This window comes from Xiphophorus couchianus, chromosome 16 (assembly GCF_001444195.1).
Source record: "Xiphophorus couchianus chromosome 16, X_couchianus-1.0, whole genome shotgun sequence".
Taxonomy (NCBI): Eukaryota; Metazoa; Chordata; class Actinopteri; order Cyprinodontiformes; family Poeciliidae; genus Xiphophorus; species Xiphophorus couchianus.
In genome coordinates, this window is record NC_040243.1 from 2,773,213 (window position 1) to 2,793,443 (window position 20,231).

Genomic DNA, 20,231 nt, shown 5'->3' on the forward strand with positions numbered 1-20,231 from the left:
TCATAAATACATTAGAAGATGCAAATAAACAAGTAATTCAGTTTCTTTTAAAAAAACGTTTCATTAAATAAAATGTAATGAAATAGCATTCCTTTTACGTAGGCTTGATCATTTATAGTAAATAATGCATATGCAGCTAATAAATCCTTTAAACATCAACAGGTGAAATGCTCAGCCCTTTTTACTCGACGTTACAGTATATCCATCCAGTGTTTTTGTTTAACTGATTAAAAATTGCATTTGAAATGGTGCTTAAAAGTTTTTGTGTTTTTCTTTTTTCTTTTACAGAATTTGAACCCAAATTCAAATTCGTAAATTAGGCCAATTGAGTAGTTTTGGGTCGAATATATTTACACCCAAGGTTTTCTTTTTCTTACAGGTAGAACATATATATTGTTTGTACAGTTTTGGCTTCATTACTTCTGTGAGTATATTGTTCTTTCAGCTAGTGGTCTTTTTTGAGTTAGTTAAAGATTACTAAACTAGTTGATGATTATTTCAATAACTGATTAATCGCTTCTTAAACTTTCTCCAACATTTCAGGAACAGGTTTGTGATGATCTGCGGATTTTCCAGCATGGCGGAGCGGCTAAAGCAATAGCAAAGCAGATGAAATCTCACTCAGAAGGATGAAACAGAAGCCAACATGCTGGGATCAAATCCTAAAAAAGAACAAGACTTGGTAACAAACTGAACCAACTGTCCCAGATGTTTGGTGTGTTTCTGCCTTGGCCTGAAGAAGTTTGTGTGATTTATCAGGTCTAATACTATTGGGAATATTTAGAGGCTGTTTCTCACTGAGGCAGCCAGGGGAAGTTAAGTCCAGAACATTTTCCTGATCTTCATGTGACAAAGTGTCTAATAATCTAATTAGTCTGAGAATTACACCATTTATTACATCTAAATCAGATTAACTAACCCAAAATTCAGATTAAGAACTTCAGGAAATGCAGATGAAGCAAGAATATTAAAAATGATTTGACTTTAAACAAAATGTGCATGAGGTGACAGTCTTACTCTCAGATGATGATCAGTCCACTTCATCTACCACCGTTTTATTCACCTCATGAAGGAGGTCACCTTGACTCTGATTGGTCGGATTAACAGCAGCGCACACACACTCACACAGACCTCTGCGGAGGGAGTGAGTGTGTGTGTCAGACGGAATAATATCCGTTTGTTTAATGCAATTTATCATCCACAGAAACACCGGGACACTCAAGGACACGCCATGATGTCATCTGCCGTGTGGGCGGTGCAGGTGTTGTCATAGCAACAGAGTGACCTTTCCTCAGATTGGACAAATTAGCACAATGAGGACATGCAGCTCATCAGATATGCTGATTAACAGCAGGGGCTGATTAGCAACACGCGCAGGAAGCAGCTGTCATTAAGCAGTGTAAGTGAGCTTGTTGCATCTCCAGCTGCAGGAGACGCTCCAGTTTGACTCCACCAACATGGCGGTGAGGGTCAGTCGGACCTGCTGAGTTTGACCTTGAAGCCAGAAGCATCCAGGTGAAACAGCAGCAGGAGGATGACCCCTTCTGGAAAAGCACAGAGGAAGTCTCAGGAACCATGCAAACCAATGCATCTCAAAATCTCATTCACAACATTTACAGGAAATGGAGAAACTTTGGTATTGAGAATTATATAGCTGTCTACCACTTAAACTAACAATTATTTTAGTAATCGATTATTCTATTTATTATTTGGATGATTACCTGAGTAAGAAATTTACACATTCTGGTGAATTTTTGAGGCCTCACAATGTTAGCTAATTCTACCCATATTTATATTATTTTTCTCACTTTTTCACCATTTTAATTAGGGCTGAAACGATTAATTAGGTTAATCACGATTAATCAAGGATTGAAATAATCAACAACTAATTTAAAAATTGACTAATTGGAGTATTAAGACAAAAAAAAAATCTATTTGCTGAAAGAACAACACTCTCAGAGCAGTAATTAAATGAAATCTCAAATAATCAATGGATAATTCTGACGATTAACCAGTTAATCACAGAAAAATGTACACATTCTGCAGATTTTTTAATTTAACCACATAAGACTTATTGTGCAAAATTAGAAATAAATTAAAAGATGCAAATAAATAAACAATGCAATTAATTTTCTAAATTATAAAATAAACATTTTGGTGAGTAAAACATATTTACAGACAAGTGTTTTTAATCTTAAATGCTAAATGTATATATGTTTTGTACAGTTTTGATTTAAATTATTTTCTGACTATGCTGTTCTTTTATCAAATTGTCTTTTTGTTAACTTTAACTAAATTAGTCAATTATTATTTCAACAATCAATAAATCACACATTATTGTTTCAACATATGGTTCTACTTTTTCACAACCTTCATATTGCTCATCACGAATAAACTGCAGACTCACAGATGCTGCTGAGGTTTTCTCCAGCGTTGAACTTGAAGGAGAAGCACATCTTCACCTTGATACTGAGAGACAGATCTTGTTAATGATAATTACCACAATAATAACGATGAAGGCAAACTTGAACAGTTTCCTCTGATTCTCACTCGGTCTCATTTCGGGCGACCACACCTGGAGAAACTCTTAACGTGGTGCTCAGCTGGATGACAGGGCGAGATCTGAGGAACCAGCAGAAAATAAAGACCTTCAGCTCAAGCAGGTAAAGATCTGTGTTAGAGAAGCTCTCCTACAGTACCTAAGGAGGGCGACGGTATCATCCAGAGAGCCGACCAGCAGGTCTGGGTAGTGGTTTCCATCTACATCCACACCTGCAGCCAGGGAGTACCCGAAAGTCTTGAACCCAGGAGATACAGAACGTCCTTCGATCATCTGAGGGGGACAGGTGAAGGGTAACATAACCCATAGGGGAAGGGTTTCAGTATCCATATAATGCTGGGGTCTAGGTGCCCAATGAGCTCATCAAACATGATAGTATCCATTTGGATTGTGGGAAATGAAAGAATTTGTCACAATAAATGTATGCATTATGGAATCTCAACCATCAGCGGACAGTCTACATGGCTCACTAAGTATGCCCAAGTATGTGGGAGCCTTTAGAGGCCATTAATTATTGAGATGCATATCTATAACTTTCAATCAACCAGTCTATCTACATCCTGACCTTCAGCTCAAGCAGGTCTCTTTGACCAGGAGAGAAGGATCAAGATCATGAACAAGCAACAAATATCCTGGAGACAAGCAGCTGAAATGAACTTCCTCTGTTGGTGTCAGCCTTAGAGGTAGTGAGAGAAGCTCCATCATCCATGAAGGATAGAGGTGATGCTCCACCAAAGGAAAGAGACGCAGAGGTAGACTTAGAACTTCCCTGAGGAATGTTGTACCTCTTATAGCCTGGGAATGCCTTGGATCTTCAAGAAAAAGTTCATTACAGGGTACCTTTATGTCTGGGGTACTCTCTTGGACCTGTGGATTAATGGATGGACCCATAGGAAGATCATGTTGGAGGAATGATGTTTCTCAGTTAGCAAGGGAATGCCTTTGAATTCCCCTGGGAGAGCTGGCCCAAATGGGTGGAGAGAAGGAAAACTTTGCGTTCTGTTTATTCAGCTACCTAAATAAAATACTGGAGGGATAGATGGACACAGATTGATGGATGGATCGACTGGCCTGTGGGAACACTTCTGCAAAGATTTGACAATTTCTGTATCATATCCCACAAGTTCCTGAACCAGGACAGCACCAGGTTTTGTTTGATACCTGACTCGGTTCTGCAGAGATTCCCTCTTTGCCCCCAGTCCAGATCATCACACATCCGGTATCGTGAAAAGGAGCTCCCACTGCAAAGTCTGAAACACAACATCACATCACCACATCACATCACCCCAACTGATTACTGATTATTAGACGTCAGCATTGTGCTGCTGCCTCACCCTGATAGCCATCCTGGTTGAGGTCCCCTGCTGCAGCAATAGCCATTCCAAAAGCAGATCCAACTGAACCCATCAGAACCACGGTGGGTTCAGAGTGGAACCAACCTCCTGCGTTCATGTAAACATAAACTGCCCCGCCCACCTCCTGCTGGCGGTTGAAGTAAAAAGGAGCGCCCACCAGCAGGTCATTCCACCTGCAGGCCAAAAAAACAAACAGTAAGTGGAGCAGTTTTCATCAACTGCATCAGAATGCGAGTTCTGCGTCTGTTAGCGCTGTATCAAGATGATTTCTCACCCATCCCTGTTGAGGTCTACGGCTACCACGACGTTACCAAAGTATGAGCCAACCTGTTGACCTCGTAGAGTCTGCTGAATCACCAGATCATTGAATCGCTTGACCGCCAGCATCACAGAACCACGGGCGTCCATTTTATTGTCTCTGGGAGCTCCTGTTCACAAACACATCAACACATTGGTGAGCACATCAACAGACCCCAGGAGCTGATGAGGAATGAAGGTTGGCATCACCTGCTACGATGGTTTGACTCTCTTCAGAGAGAAGGTGAAGAGCCTGAGTGACCGAGTATCCTGCAGGAACACACAGTTTAGTTTTTAAGATGCTACCTTAATTTCAAAATGAGAGCAGCTGCGGTTTGATATGTTTGACTGACTATCATTAGTGTAAACATCACAGATCACTGATTCACCATAAAGACCTAAAACATCAAGGTTCTCAGGCCCCTTCTGAGGTTCCCTGATGCTCATCAGAGAAGATGAGATCTTGAGAAGGAAGGAAGCTCAGATCAGATTCTCAGGAGAAGAGTCATTAACAGAGATAGCTCACCTAAATAAATATTCCTATAACTTAACCTCTTGTAGTCAAAGGAGTTCTTTGTTGAAATAAGGTCATTGTTCGGATCCATCCAGAAGGCATAAACATTTCCTGGAACACACACATTAAAAAGTAAATAACACTGGAGAAAAGAAATGCATGAAACATCATTTGAAAAATTGCTTCAAAGTTCTGCGGAGACCAGAACACATCTTTTATATCTGTACATGCCTCTGATTTAAACTTCAATGTATCTGAGTTTGGACCACATTAAGACAAACCAATTTAGTTCCTATAATACTTAAACTCTTCCACTTTTGGCAGGACCTTGCCCCCAACCCAAAGAGGGCACTCCACTCTCTCCAGCTCAAGATCGTTATCTCTGACTTGGAGGTGCTGATTCTTATCCCAGCTGCTTCACACTCAACTGGGAAATGGTCCAGTGAAAGCTGCAGATCACAGTCGGATGAAACCAACAGAACCACATCATCTGCAAAACGCAAAGACCCAAAAGGCCACCAAACGGTTACCCTCAACACCTTGGCTGTGTTCATGAACCAAATCAGTGACAAAGGGCAACCTTGACTGAGTCCAACTCTTGTTTTGTGGACATGACTCAGTGTATAATAATGGCGCCTGCAGGTGCACGTCACTTGCTATAGAGGCTAACAGGCGACATCCTATATAGGAGTATATATCAATGGGACTGAATGCTTGTATGGTTGTGGATGTGGAAACCTGGAGGTGAGGAAGTAACCAGACATGTGATGGTAACATCATACAAGGGCGGGACTAAACAGAACAGGTACCCCGCCAACTGTAGCTCCCAGGTGAGCCAAAGATGGCGTCGGTGTGCGTGATGAAGGCGGAGATTCCATAAGTACACATGCCCTCACTGCTGTGATCCCACCTGTAACTAAACACACACACACACAGGTAAAACAGCAAGTATAGCCTCTCCCACATACTAAACATGGAGTCATGTGACCTACTCGCATTGCTGCTGTATTTGCTCCCAGTTTAGAGGCTCTTCATCATGAGGTGGGCCGTTTCTATGGAGATAGCACCGGCCAATTATCCTTCTATCTCCTTGGTACACCTTAACGAACCGGTGCCCACATGCCTGCCAAGACACATGGTACACGTTAAATTATTACAGTTGGTGGTTAACGAACATTTTAATTACAGCTGAAAGTTTGGTTGAACTAATCAGCCAATGAGAGCAGAACCTCACCAGGATCCTCCCTCCAGGTCGGCCCTGACTGGCTACTGTGACGCCCAACCACATGTCCTCCAGCAGGTCTTCAGTGGGGTGCAGGTCTGCAACAGCACAAAGACAGAAAACTGGTAAGTACTACAATGAGTACTTACCAGTACTAGTGGGACGCTTTTGTCCAACTAGACAAAAACTTTCAAATTGAGGTCTGGAATTTGACTAGGCCGTTGCAACCCATTTGATTCTTTCATTTATCAGCCTTCTGTTGGAGATTTGAGTTTGTGTTGATGACCGTGGTTGGACCAACCTCCAGCTGTTGGACATTTGATTCTAGAATATTTAGGCATAAAGAGGAGTTTATGGTTCAATCAGGTTTTTACTTAGAACAAGACAATTTTCCCATGTTATAAGTGACATAATCTGCTCATGAACAATGTGCATTTTCATCAATATTATTAATTATTAACTCAAAAAAACGCTCCTATATCTTGCTAACAGGTTAGTTGTAAGTTAGTTCTGTCTTATTTCAAACGGAAAAAGATGTTTGCACTAGAAACTAGACTACCATAGTTTTTAAGAGTTTATGTTTTGCCGTTTATTCCTATCCCCGGTGGCGTACTATCTACATTATCAGTCATCTGCACCAGCTGTCATGCTTTAGTCTATTTGTTTTTACTTTGGTGTGTTAAATTTTACCTCTGGGTTATTTTTACAGTGAGTCCTGAATATGCCCCACTCAGGATCTTAATAATGGGAGTGTGATTGTGTTGTTCTGAAACAGATAGCAGCTGTCACAGCTCAATGACTGATGGACTACCCATAATGCACCGAGATGGCGATAAGATCACAGGCGGCAACAAATCAGTCAGCTAATCAACTGAAAGTCCAGAGACAAGCAGCTCAAATGGGTTGTTTTCTTCCTGAGTCATGGCTGTCAGGCTGATGGGATGATTCACCTATTATGGAGGAGCTGCCATTAATCAGCTGTTTTAACTCTCTTGTTACTTTCTTAAGATGATATTAAAACTACAGTTAATAACTGGGCTGATGTCATTTCAGTCCAATGTTCTGCCAGGACGTCTAGGATCAAGTCATCCATGTGGGCTCTACCACCTACACTGCAAAACCATAAAATCTTTAGTACTTTTGGTTAAGTTTCTTGTGTTTATATCGTTGTACACTTGAAATAAGACAAAAATAACTTAAAAGTAACGTTTTCAGCAACCCAAATAAGCTTGTGTTAAGTCAGAAGTTCTTGACTATAGATAAAAAAAATGCTGGTTCCACCGGCAGATTTTTTTCCACTTAAAACAGGAAAAATGTTTTTTTTTAGAAATAAAAAAAAAATCCGAACTAATACAATGAAACTAATACATTGTGATCTATATTCAAGAATTAAACAAACATATATATCTTGCTGAAAAGTTATTTTGACGTTATTTTTGTTGTATTTCATGTGTCCTAAATTAGGATTGTGTGTTGGTTTGATTTTATTTAATGTAGCGTACTTTTGCAGTGTACCCTAGCATTGTTTTGCAGATAAAAGTATTTAAATGTACAGCCTCTGCAGAGGGAGCTGTGTGTCAAACCTAAGTTCCCTTCAGGCTAAACTCCAAAATCCAGAAAGCTCCTCTGAGAATAACCAGGATGTTCAGGTCCAAGGCTCTGCCCCTGAGTCAAAGCGGTTATTCTGGATTTGTTGCTATAAAACTGAAAGACTTGGAGATCTTGAAGGATCTTGTATCTGTATCACGTGGCCTTAAGCTTAATTTGCTCCTTTAGTTTAACTGTTGTTTTTCTGAGAAAAGCCAGTAAGGATCAAACTTTCACCTTATTCCCAAAGATCTGTTCTCCACTCTATTGGGAATTTGGGAACCAATCTCCATAAACAAACTGTTGGCCAACAAACAATGAGGCTCCAGAGTCTCAGAAAAACATCCACGGCGCCTCAGTGTGAAACAGGAAGTAGAATGACATGTTAAGAGGGGAACTTACTTTGATCTATGAATTTTATCCTACTGCACTCTGATGGGTTAGCCGTGACCGGGCAGCTGTACACGCCTCCTGTTCGATTGGCTGGAATGTGAGGCTCCGCCTTCTCCCTGGGAGCGCCGACCAATAGCCTGTCAGGAACAGAGGTAGGCAGTGTTACCTGCTGTCTGATTGTATCTTATTTTTCACATGTTGATGTTAGAAATTTGTTATTTTTTTTGCTGCAGATGCATCTTTTACTACAAACAGTCAAGCACTAACTAAATAAATATTTTATTTTATTTTATTTATTTATTTTGAACAAACAAAAAGTAAAAACAATTTTCAGACAAATAATATAGTTTAATATATTTTCTTATTTAAAAAAGGAATTGAATTGTGTATTTGAATCTAAAAGAACGGTAGTTGTAGCATTTTAAGCTAGAACATGTTAATTTTCTTGTTTAAAAAGTAATTTATTTATTTGTTTAGTTGCATCTTTTATATTTCTAATGTTGCATACAAAGGATTAAGTGGTTAAATTTCAAATCTGCAGAATATGGCAGTTATTAACATCTGATTAATCACAAGGATTATACTGACGATTAATCGATTATACTGACGATTAATCGACTAATCATCAGTTCAATTAATCAATTTCTGCATTAATTGTCAGATGACTAATTAATTAATTGATTACTGAAATAATCTTGCAGCCCTGGTGTTAGATGTTCGGTGTTAAAGGAACAGTGTTTTCAACCCTAAATGTTTTCCTGAGCTGGATTGATGGCAGTGACCCGTCATGGTTCTCTGGGTTTCCAGGAATCACAACCTGAGCTTCCCAATGGAGGTCACTGATGCCTTAAACTGATTGTTTTTATATTTGAGTCACATTTCTTTTGATTCTCAGGATAAATGGAGTCTGAAGGACAGACGGGACACCCAATAACACAATGACAGACTGACAAGTGTCTCCCTCTGATTAGCTGAAGTCATGTGACATGAATCAGCTGGAGGACAACAAACTGTTTGGAGGTCAGTGTGAGCCAAGCGTGACCGGATAGGACCCATCCTGACTGGAGTGGACTGGAAACACTGGAACAATGAGTCCAACCAGCTGGGGATTCATTTAAAGGTGACCTGTTATGCTTCCTTGAACAGGTTAGGACAGGTTTAAGATGTAAACAAAACATGTTTACTACATCTTTTGCATAAAATCATTCTTCAAAAATGAGATGTTAGTGTGATCGGTTCAGAATGAGTTGATTTAGGCCGTCTTGTCACTTTAAACGCAAATAGGCTGCTGCTGGCCACGCCCCCTTACTCAACGGTTACACTCGCACATGGAAATGGCTTCAAATAGATGAGTATTTATACACCTGTACATTTCTGAAAAGCAGAAGTGAAGCCTCCTGCGCAACCAACAAGAATGCAGCAAATACTGTAGTTTCTGAAAGTAAAACACGTGTCTTTTCCAGCAGCCTTTGCACAGCTCAGACAGGGGTAAAACCAGCTGAACAAATGTGCAGGAGCTCCGCCTGGGTTGCTAGGTAATGGGCAGAATTCAGCTGAGGTTGCTAGGTAACGGCGCAGTGCCTGCTTATTTGTCTCATTACATTCTGGAGGTTTTTGAAACGGCTCATTTTTGGAAACACCAAAAAACTAACAAACAAAAAATAGAAGCTTGAACTGTTTTTAGAAGCACTTGCCTGTACAAAAGAAAGTACAAAAAGGTACATAATGTGAATTTTGCACAATACGTCCCGTCATAGTGAGGACTGGAGGTCGCCATGGAGACAAAACGACGCAGCATTCACATCTTTAAATGTCAGACAGATGGGTGGCGCCTCTTACTGACAGGAAGTCTGTGGGTGTGATCACTTCCTGTGTTCACTCAGATACTTTTACTCTCTGTGACCTCTGACCAGGTAGGTTGCCATGGTGATGGAGTCATAGCAGTCTCCGAGAAGAGCAAAAGCATCTATAGGAGATAAGTTATTGATTCCAGGATTGTCCTCCATGTCTCCTGGGAGAACTAATCCAGAATCCAGAAACTAATTTCAACGACTTCCAACATTCCTCAGTCCAAACGGGACTCCAGACGTCTCCTGGCAGCACTCAGAGTCCATATTCTGCCTTCAAGAACCAATAAAACCCCATCGACCCGCCGGATAGCCAATCACGGCGCGCCGGGAGTCTGATCAGAGGATACTCCAACCTGCAGCACCTGAACCTCCAGAGGAACATCACTCTGTGCATGAGCTACACCCACAGCCAATCCAATTAGCGGACATAAAGAGACGGTCGCCATGGTGACCGTGGAGACAGACAGTTGGGTGACCTCCGGTTGAGCCTCGCGAGGATCTCCTTCAGGAAGCGGCAGCTCAGGAGGGGAGGAGACACGTATGTTCAGAGTCGGAGCAACATGGAGCAATCTGCTGCTCAAAGGGAGGTGTGTGTGTGTGTGTGTGTGTGTGTGTGCGTGTGTGTGTGTATGCGGGCATGTGCATGTAGGGGTGTGTGTACAGGGGAGAGGGAGCTTACCATGTGACCTGTCAGCATCTGCAACTGCTTAAACTCACAGTGAGGCTGTATGTGATAAACTGTCCTCCAGAACCAGTTCAGGCTCCCAAAATAAAGTTTGTCCACTTCCTAAAGTTCCTTCTTATTAAAGTTTACTCTGCAAAAACACAAAGTCAAAAAACTAAGTCTCAGCTAGTACTTTTGGTCTGGTTTCTAGGACTTGGTTGAAATAAGACAAAACTTACTTACAGGTAGTTTTTCATCAAGATATAACAGATTGTTTTCAGTCATAAATTTCTTAATATTGATTAAAAAAATATGCAAGTTCTTATGGCAGATTATTTCACTTATAACATGATGTTTTTCCAATGTTATAAGTGAAATAATCTTCATTTTTTTATTGATTTATAACAGGCAAAGTTATTATTTATGTACATTAATATATACACTACAAAAACACAAAGTCTTACTAAATAATTTAGGTTTAGTTTCCCGTACAAATATCTTAAATTTGTCTTGTTTCAAGTTCACTAAATCCCGAGTAACTCTTCAGCAGGAAGTATAAGCTTGTTTAAGTGAACAATTCCTTCATATTGATGAAAAAGAACTAGTTCACTTGGGAGATTATTTAACTTATAACAAGAATTTTTCCAGTGTTAAATAATCTGCCAGTGGAACAAGAACTTTTTCAATAATAGCAAGGAATTACTGATTTAAAACAAACTTATATATCATGCTGTAAAACTACTTATTAGTTAGTTTGGCCTTACTAAGAAATTTGCATTAAACATACATTGTAAGATTTTGCGCTTTTGTTGTCCAGCTAACCTCCAAATCAACCTTTTTGCAGATAAACTGTCTAAATGGGTTATTTATTTATGGCTCTATTTTTATGTTTCTGTGATATATTTGTAACATTTTTGTGTAAATTTGTTTTGTTCTGCATTATTTGACCTAAAACCGTCTCACTGCTGGCCTCCTTCTGTCCAGCGGTTCCTAAGCAGGTGAATTTTCCTGTTGTTGCAGTGAAACAGCTTAACTTGGCAACGCTCTGCGATCGGATGTAAAACCGTCTCAGTCAGATTCACACGGCTCCGTCACAGAGTGACACCGGAGTGGATCCTCACTCCTGTCCCATGATCCCACTCCCACAGAAACATTCCTGTCCCATCACACTGCTGGTGAAATTATTTCCACTCCCATTTTTTTCTTCTTTTAGTCTTCAGGCAATACACTAAATATGTATTTTATCTTGTCCCCATTCTTTATTTACTTCTTTGTTTTCTGCAGTTTTAATTCAAAAGATGTGAAAACAAGAATAGTTTGTCTGTGATAATATAGGGAGGCATTTATACCTTTGATCAAAACAAAAATCAAAGGTACTCAAAACAATTAAGTTTTCAATAGAGATTTATTTGTCAAAATATATTAGGAAAAAATAAATTATAAAATTAATTTCAGAAATTTTGGAGAAAAAAACATGGAAGTTTCTGAGTTTCAGCTGTTGAATTTTTTCTACTTTTGAAATTCAGAATGTTCCAAGTTTTTGCTATAAAATTTCTGAGATGAATTTCAAAATTTCATACATTTTCCTGTAAACGTTTGACAGATAATCCTCTGTAGAAAATCTATAAAAAATTTTGTTTTGTTCCCTTTAATAAAAGTTTCTTGTTTTGATCAAAGGTATAAATACTTCCCTATTCAACATGTAACATAGACACTCCAAGGTTTTGGGGGGGAAAAAACACAAAACTTTTGGTGTTTAGAAAGTCAAATTTCTTCTGCTTTTAAAACTCAGAAAATGTAATTTTTTTCCAGAAATTTCTGACATTCTGTTGCAAATTTTTTGACTTTTGAAATTCTGAAATTTCCAAGCTTTTTGTCTCAAAAAATTCAAGATTTTCTGGTGGAAATTTACTCCTTGATATTTTTCTGTCTACAATGATCCTAACACGTAGAAAAGTTTCTTGTAAGTTAGTTTCATCCTATTCCAGATATTTGCACTACAAAACGAGACCCAAATTACTTGGTAAGATTTAATGTTTTGCAGTGTAGGAAGCAGCTCATGATTGCATAAAAGTCTCCAATAACTGAAAAAGAGTCGCGAAGTTTATCCCTAGATTTTGTGGGGGGAAAAAATCTGAAAAGTCAATAAATGAAGTGTCAAAGTGGATAAGTAAGAACCATATAATTTTCTGGAGATAGCTTTTGTTTTCCATTGTGGGTTTTCCATATAATCGTTTCTGATCTGAAGCTGTTGCCTGATTCCTGCGGCTCCTTTCTGCTCGAGCTGCTGCTCTTTTCTCAGGCAGCAGGAGAATTCAGACGCATTATTAACACTGCAGGGCATTCACCTGACTCCCTGTGCTGCACATTCACACACAGCTCTGATCTGATGGAGCCTCCTCGTCACGGACAGTTATCCACGTGAGTCTCATGGAGCCGGATCAGCAGCAGCTGGATGGAGTCGGCCTCCTCAGAGGGAAACCAGTTATCACAAACTGGGAGATAAAACTGCACGGAGTGGAGAACCAGGAGAAACTCTCAGGAGACGGGACACTGCATGGAAATCTGAGCTCCAGACTTCTGAGGAAAAGCAGACTGATTGGTTCTGACCCGGTTGTAGTTGAGCAACAACTCCTCCAACTCTCACAGCTGGTTGTTTCATGAATCATTTGGATATTTCTTGGTAATGATGATGGGGATACTGGATGTGTTCTGATGCTGCTCAATCTTTTAATATGAAATAATACCATTTGTTTGGGCGTTATATGCTGCAAGTCCATCAAAATATTTTTTATCTGGTTTGATAAGCAATGATCTGGTGAAATAATATTGACCAACGATGTTAAAGCTTTGAGTTTTTGGTTTGATCACCCAGACCACATATGAACATAATTCATTTAAAGTGACCCATTATGTTTCTTTGAGCATGTTAGGATCGGTCTAGGGTCTATACAAAACATATTTTACTAAAGTTTTTCACAAAACCATTCTGGTCAGTTCAGAATGAGCGTCCTGTCACTTTAAATCTATAAGCTGCTGCTAGCCACTCTCCCCGACTCACTGTTTACACTCAAACTCAAACAGATGCACAATCATGCAGCCGTACGTCTCTGAAAAACAGAAGTAGAGCCTCCTGCGCAAACAACAGAATTGCAACAAGTGGTTTCTGAAAATTCACAAGTACAAATTGGCTGTGTTTTCACAGCGGTAAAACTTGCTGATCAAAGGTGGTAGACCGCCACTTGGGTTACTAGGTAACAGGGCCAAATATGACTGGGGTTGCTAGGTAAGTAAGTTTTTGAAATGGCTCATTTTCCAGACACCGAAAAGCATTTATTTATTGCCAAAAAACAATAGTTGTGGGGTTTTTTAGTGTTTGGCTGGTTTTAGGAGCAGTTGAAACTCAACTGGAAGTAGAAAAATGTCCAAAATGTGAATTTTTGCATAATAAATCCCCTTTAAAATACTTCTCTACTGCAAAAATAAACACATTTTCTGTGGTTTCACTGCATGGGTTTGATTCCAGATATGAAATAGACAACAAAAAGGAAATAATAGCAACGCAAAGTGAGGAAGTTGGGCTATGAATTGATGAATGGTTGTTATGTGGGATCTGAACTCTGCAGTGCACTAATTAACCGTAACTCCACTCAATAAAAGGTTCCTGTCTCTAAAAAATGAAGCTGTAATAACATTAACTCTCCTGAGAAACATTTTATATCTCAATCATTCACAGGAAACCCAGACTACTGCTGATACAGTTCTAGTCACGTATGTTTCAGTACATGAGGGCCAATCAGGTCACAGATTTATTTAACGCTCAGAACAGGAAGCTGTGGTTTCACGTGGATGTGAGCAACGGCTCGTTTCTGAACGGCAGTTTGAGTTTATGCGGACACACCTGAGACCTTCAGAAGAATGGAGAGCAAACACACAGCAAACAGAAGGTGATAAACCCAGGAGCCTAAATTCACAGCTCCAGCCTTTTCCTGTGAAAATATTAATCTGCTAACGAATCTTTGCTCCAAAGCCTCAGATGTTTGGAAAAAAAAATCCTGGAATGAAGGACCAGATTCAAGCAGCTTCTGAAAAAAAATTATGTCTCGCAAATTACTCAGAAGACGTTGACAATGGATTATAACTCGGATTATGTGAAGCTTTGTGGATTAGAAGGGCAGATTATGTGATACTGTGAAGAGTAGAGGAGCAGATGGGTGGATTAGAAGAACAGGTGTGTAGATTAGAGAAGCAGGTGTGTAGATTAGGTGTTAACTCACAGGTATTTCCCCGTCTCCAGATCCTCATGCAGAGCGACAGAGAATCCAAACAGATTCTTGCTCCCGACTGTCTTCAGCACCGGAAACGACGTGTCGATGTTGACCGCCAGGCTCACACTGAGACAGACGCTCAGCAGCACAAACATATCTGTTGCCATGGAGACTCACACCTGGAGGGAATGAGAACCTCAATCAGGCAAACAGTTTTATCAGGGTACTCTTCCCACTGAGCAACAGCCAACAGAAATGATGTGTAGAGAACTTTAAACTGATTGGCTGATTGGATCTCAAAGCTGATTGGCTGTCATCTGTCTGCTAATCTGTAAAGTAAGAAATTTTATCCAATCACCATCTTTACCTCTGTCAGCTTCAGTTGTTACAGCTAGAAACTAGAAACTAGAGATCAGACCTGAAATCTGAGTGTAGTGATGAACCTTCAGAGCCACATAAAGACGGTAACAAAGCCGGCCTTCTGTCACCTGAAGAACACCTGCCTGGTTACAGCTGCCTTTGATTCATAATATCTGTAACATTGATGTGTATTGATGATTTTTATCTTAATGTATTTCATAAATATATGATCTCCAGATGAAAGATTGTATTGTCCTGTTAGGTTTTATTCTATACTATTTGGGTGGAGATCTACCGTATATAACACCTTTGGGCTTTTTTCTCTCTTTGTACTGTCATTATTATTTTCCTAAAAAATCTTTGTGTAAAGCTAAACTAAGCAAACAGACCTGATTTGACTAAGACAGTTTCTACTCTCTGTATTTATGCACATTCAGAAACATTTGGTGTTTGAATGTTTAAAATAAGAAGTTGTGAACATTTTAGTCGTTTGTAAAACACCCCTGATATTTGATTACATGTTTTTTTCCAAGTAGCATCTCAACCAAAGGCTTTCTGGATCCACAAACCATTTATTTGAACTGGTTGGATAATTTTACCAGTTTCTCTGCTGAAGAAAAGGATTCCAACATGCTGATTGATCCCTGTTATACTTTTATCGTCTCATTTTGGTTAAACAAAGTGAGACAATAATGCGTAGGACACCTGCAGCCTGTGAAACAGCGATGGCAGCTGGAAAATGACTGCTGCTCGGTCAGCTTACAGAAACAGGATGAACTCTGACCTGAAGCTGCTCCCTGATCCTTCTAGGTGAAGGGATCTGTCCAGATGTCCTCGTCCTCCAACTGTCCGACTGCAGCTCTGCTCCGTCTGACTTCTCCGTCTGCTGAAACGCTCTTCTGCACGCGCTCAGATCAGCCTCTCTCTGTATCAGGTCTCCCTCTCTCTCTCTCTCTCCCTCCCTCTCTCTTCATTCTTATTCTTCAGCTGTGCTCACTCGTCCTGAAATGAAATCATGTCTGAGTGAGTTAACCCGCCCACACACACACTCCTGTTATTAGTGTGTGTGTGCGTGGAGGCGCGCATGTGTGTGTGTAAAAGTGAATGTTTTTGTCTTACACTCTCAGCTCAGTTTATTTCAGCTTCCTGTCTTTGTCTTACTTCCTCTCTCCTTTTTCTAATTTTCACAAAGACACACACACCCATGCCCCCCCCCCCCCCCCCCCCCTCCCCCCCCCTCACACACACACCCCTACAAGCCTCTGAATGAGCTCAGTGACATTTATCTCTTGTCAGGTGTTGATCTGGACGTTTTATCTGCATCAAGGACGAGTTTATCAGTTTCAGCTCTAACTGACTCCATGGACCGATAAAAAAACCTGTAATTTCTGTGCTTATCATAGTTTTTAAATGTTAACAGTCAAACCAAGGTTCTCCAGGGACAGTTTGATGTTCATGTTTTGGATCCTCATGGTCACTGTGAGAGGTGGGCAGAGTAGCCAAAAAATTGTGCTACAGAAAAAGTAGCAGCACTTTAACATATTTTTACTCAAGTAAAACTAAAAAGTAGCCATCCAAGAAATGACTCAAGCAAAGGTAAAAAAGTATTTGGTAAAAAGTTTACTCAAGTACTGAGATTCTGATCAAATTATAATTCGTTTGATATTTAAAAATTACACAATCAGACGGATCAAAATATAAAGTTAAGTGGAAATTTCGGTATTTTAAGGATGAAAATGACAATAATTCTTATAAGTTTAAAAAAATTAAATCAGACAAAAGAAATTTTGCCAAATCAGTTTTTTTCAGTAAAAACTTTTAATTCAGTGGGTAGAAAATCCAGAAATTTTACTCAAGTAAGAGTAGAAATACTTCAAAATAAAATGACTCAAGTAAAAGTAAAAAGTACAGTGTAGTAAAAATACTCCTAAAAGTAAATTTTAAAAAAAGAATTACTCAAGTAAATGTAATTTACTTGAGTAATTAGTTGCTACCCATGCTGGTCATTGTAAATTGCACTTTTTTGCAGATCTGCGGGTGAAAACAGGGTTTTATCCTGCAGTCCCTCATCATCACTCTCCCTCCTCCGTGCTTCACCTGAGCAAGACGAACCTGCATCAGTACGTCAGGATCAGTATCCTCACAAAGATGAACTGATGAACCGTCCAGGTTATCTGATGCTGCACAAAGCCCAATCAGAGGAGGCAGCTGGCCCGTCTCTGGATGAAAGGCTTCAGGCGAGCTGGCAGGAAACACATCAGAGAGCATTCATTACTTCACCTCACTACTAATGTCACCATGGAAGCCAGAAGACGACTGAAGGTGCTGATGCATGAAAACAGCTCAATGGTTCCTGGTCTGAGTGTTTTAGTAACATGTAATAACATGATAAATGTTTAGAAACAGAGCAAAGTCCCTGCTCTGACCAAAATCAGTCACCCAGAACCAGAAAAGGCCTGAAACTTCCTGAAGCAGTCAAGTGTTTAAAAACTTCCTGGAACAGTAAAGAGCTACAGTCACGAGGAAACAAAAGCCACCTGAAAAGCCTTAAATGTTGCAGACTGACACAGATCAGAAACCCTCTAAGAAAGTCATCAAGAGCCGGATGCTAGCTAATTGAAGCTAAACTTCCTGAATCAGTCATCAAGGGTCCAATTCTTCCTGAATCAGTCAACAAGGGTCTAGCATTTCCTGGACGAGGAAAAAAAACCCTAGTACTTCCAGTGTTAAGGTTGTGAAACTTCAATGGTTGAAAATATCCCAACACAGCAACAACAGACCTGAAACCACCAGAAATACCTTCAGCTGGGTAAAACTCTCTGATTGAACCATCCTGGGTGAGACTTTTGCATCTTCTGCAAAAGTCATCAAAAGCCAGAGACTATCTAATGAAGGTCATCAAGGGTCCAGCACTTCCTAAAACAGCCTTTAAGAGATTAACACGTCCTTAAAGAGTTGCCAAGGGTCTGAAACTTTTGGAAACAGTCAAAAAGCCTCTAACACTTCAAGAAACATCAGCTAAGAATTTAAAACTTTCTGACACTCTCATCAAGGGTTCAGTACTTCCTAGTGTCATTGATGTTCTAAAACTTTAGGGAATTATTTTCAATGGTTGGAAATATCCCAAGACAGCAATGAAGGACCTGAAACCACCCAACGACTTTAAGGGCATAAAACTTTCTGAAACAGTCATCAGAAACGTAAAACGTCATGAAGGTTGTGAAAACCATCATCAATATCTTTACATACTTATGAAGGACCTAAAATCACTTTAAAATCTGTTGTGAAACTTCCTGAAAAAGTTATCGAGGGCCTAAAACTTCCTGAACCAGTCATCAAGGGCTCAACACTTCCTGAGACAGTCAACAATGGTCTAACATTTCCTGAATAAGTCACTGAGGTTGTGAAACTTCCTGAAACCGTCTTAAAAGTTCGGGAATGGAAGACAGGAATCACCTGAAGGGCCTTTGACACTGTGAAACTTCCTGAAAAAATTTAACAAGAAAATAAAACTCCCTGAAACAGACATCAAGGGTCTACTACTTCCTGAAACAGTCATTCAGGTTCTGATACTTCAGGGAACCAATTTTAATGGACAGAAATATCCCAAGAAGGCCTTGAAGGTGCTGGAAAGGCTTCCGGGACATAAAACTTACTGAAACAGACGCTAGCACAAGATGCTAACACTTCCCAAAATAGTCATGAAGGTTATGAAACTTCCTGAAACCGTCTTCAATGGTCAGAAACATCCTTAGATAGCAATAAAAAACCTAAAACAACCCAAATCTGCTGCGAAACTTTCTGAACCAGTCATCAGGGTTCTGAAACATCCTAAAACAGCAACAAAGGACCTGAAATATCCTGACCTATAATTATTAGCATATAAACTCAATAAAATACTCTCGTCAAGTGTTTTTAAGTTCATAAAACAGTTTCGATGATCTAAAACCTTTTGAAACAGTAACCAGAGTTGCTAAAACATATCAAGGACCTGAAATGGGAATGAACTGGTCTGAAATCCATTGAGAGAATCATTGAAGAACTGAAACCATGAAGCACCTGAAACTATCCAAAACAAAAGAGCCTTCAGAGGTTTAAAGCTTCCTGAAACAATCTGACCTGATGACCCCAACATGACCTGGACCATCGGAGGAAACCAACAGGTAACCCTAACCTTTCTTCTGTTGCTAACGGCTAGTATAGCCATCCTGATTCCTAATGTCCAGAATCAGAACAAATTCTGTTTTGGAGCTCAATTTCCTCAGACAACCCCAGAAAAAGGAACAAAACAGTGATGGCTTCAGGAGGAACCAGGATCAAGATGTGGTGTGAAGTTCTTCAATCATTGTCTGTTCGGCGAATCCCTTCAGGCTGAGAAGCCGAGAGGATGCTAACTGAGCTGTCAGACATTTTTAAATGTGAACAAATTCAGTTTTATTCGTATCATCAGGCATCCAGACTGCAGGCCAGGGAAATCTCTACTGGCAGAAACTCAAAATAAAAGGTTCTCTCTGTTTGCTGATGTTGGTCTGGATTCTCTGATATTTATGGATTCTGTATCTAAATCTCCAAACTTTTACCTTAAATCAACACTTAAAAAGTATATTCCAGTGTTTTTCATTATGTGTGTGAGCTGTGTTTTTCTCTTGTACCCCACCGGGGTTTAGTTACTAGACTCATGGGACTCAAAGGTCACCTCAGGTCACTCAATGGTTACAGTCTACCGCTAGGGTTAGCAGATTAACACCAAAACCGGTATCGTTAAGCTCCTTGGTTTACTGTATCATCACAAATAAAAAGTAATAATATGCCTTTTATATAAAACATTGTTTACAAACCAACAAGCCATCAGCAACCTACAGAGGTCAAGGAGAGGTAGAGCTGGGTGTCATCTGCATAGCGGTGAAACTAGATGTTGAAATAGTTGAAGATGGAACCACGGGATAGGAGATGAATAATAAAAAGAAGGGCCCAGAACTGAGCCCTGGTGAACACCATGAGGGATGTGGGAGGAGTGAGAACAGAGAGTTTTCATTTGAATGAAATGAGTAGGGCTAGCGGGGTGAGAACGCAAATGGAAGAAAATCTTTGGTGGAGGATGGAGTGCAAGATGGTGTCAAAGGTCGCACTCAGATCAATACGGATGAGAAGGAAAAGGAAA

General features: G+C 39.9%; 1 protein-coding gene across 1 annotated transcript in view; it reads right to left on the minus strand.

The window, feature by feature from the left end:
- LOC114160130 (integrin alpha-3-like) overlaps nucleotides 1–16,042 on the minus strand; it is a 23,391-nt gene extending 7,349 nt beyond the window's left edge. The window contains exons 1-14 of the mRNA XM_028042571.1: nucleotides 15,855–16,042; nucleotides 14,720–14,889; nucleotides 7,938–8,065; nucleotides 5,961–6,046; nucleotides 5,719–5,849; nucleotides 5,536–5,642; nucleotides 4,739–4,837; nucleotides 4,423–4,482; nucleotides 4,190–4,343; nucleotides 3,895–4,088; nucleotides 3,722–3,810; nucleotides 2,700–2,833; nucleotides 2,551–2,622; nucleotides 2,408–2,469 (exon numbers count right to left, since the gene is read on the minus strand). Coding sequence (XP_027898372.1) covers nucleotides 2,408–2,469; nucleotides 2,551–2,622; nucleotides 2,700–2,833; nucleotides 3,722–3,810; nucleotides 3,895–4,088; nucleotides 4,190–4,343; nucleotides 4,423–4,482; nucleotides 4,739–4,837; nucleotides 5,536–5,642; nucleotides 5,719–5,849; nucleotides 5,961–6,046; nucleotides 7,938–8,065; nucleotides 14,720–14,877 — 1,474 coding nt within the window. The 5' untranslated portion in view covers nucleotides 14,878–14,889; nucleotides 15,855–16,042. The remainder of the gene's footprint in view (nucleotides 1–2,407; nucleotides 2,470–2,550; nucleotides 2,623–2,699; nucleotides 2,834–3,721; nucleotides 3,811–3,894; nucleotides 4,089–4,189; nucleotides 4,344–4,422; nucleotides 4,483–4,738; nucleotides 4,838–5,535; nucleotides 5,643–5,718; nucleotides 5,850–5,960; nucleotides 6,047–7,937; nucleotides 8,066–14,719; nucleotides 14,890–15,854) is intronic.
- Nucleotides 16,043–20,231: the final 4,189 nt, after the last annotated feature.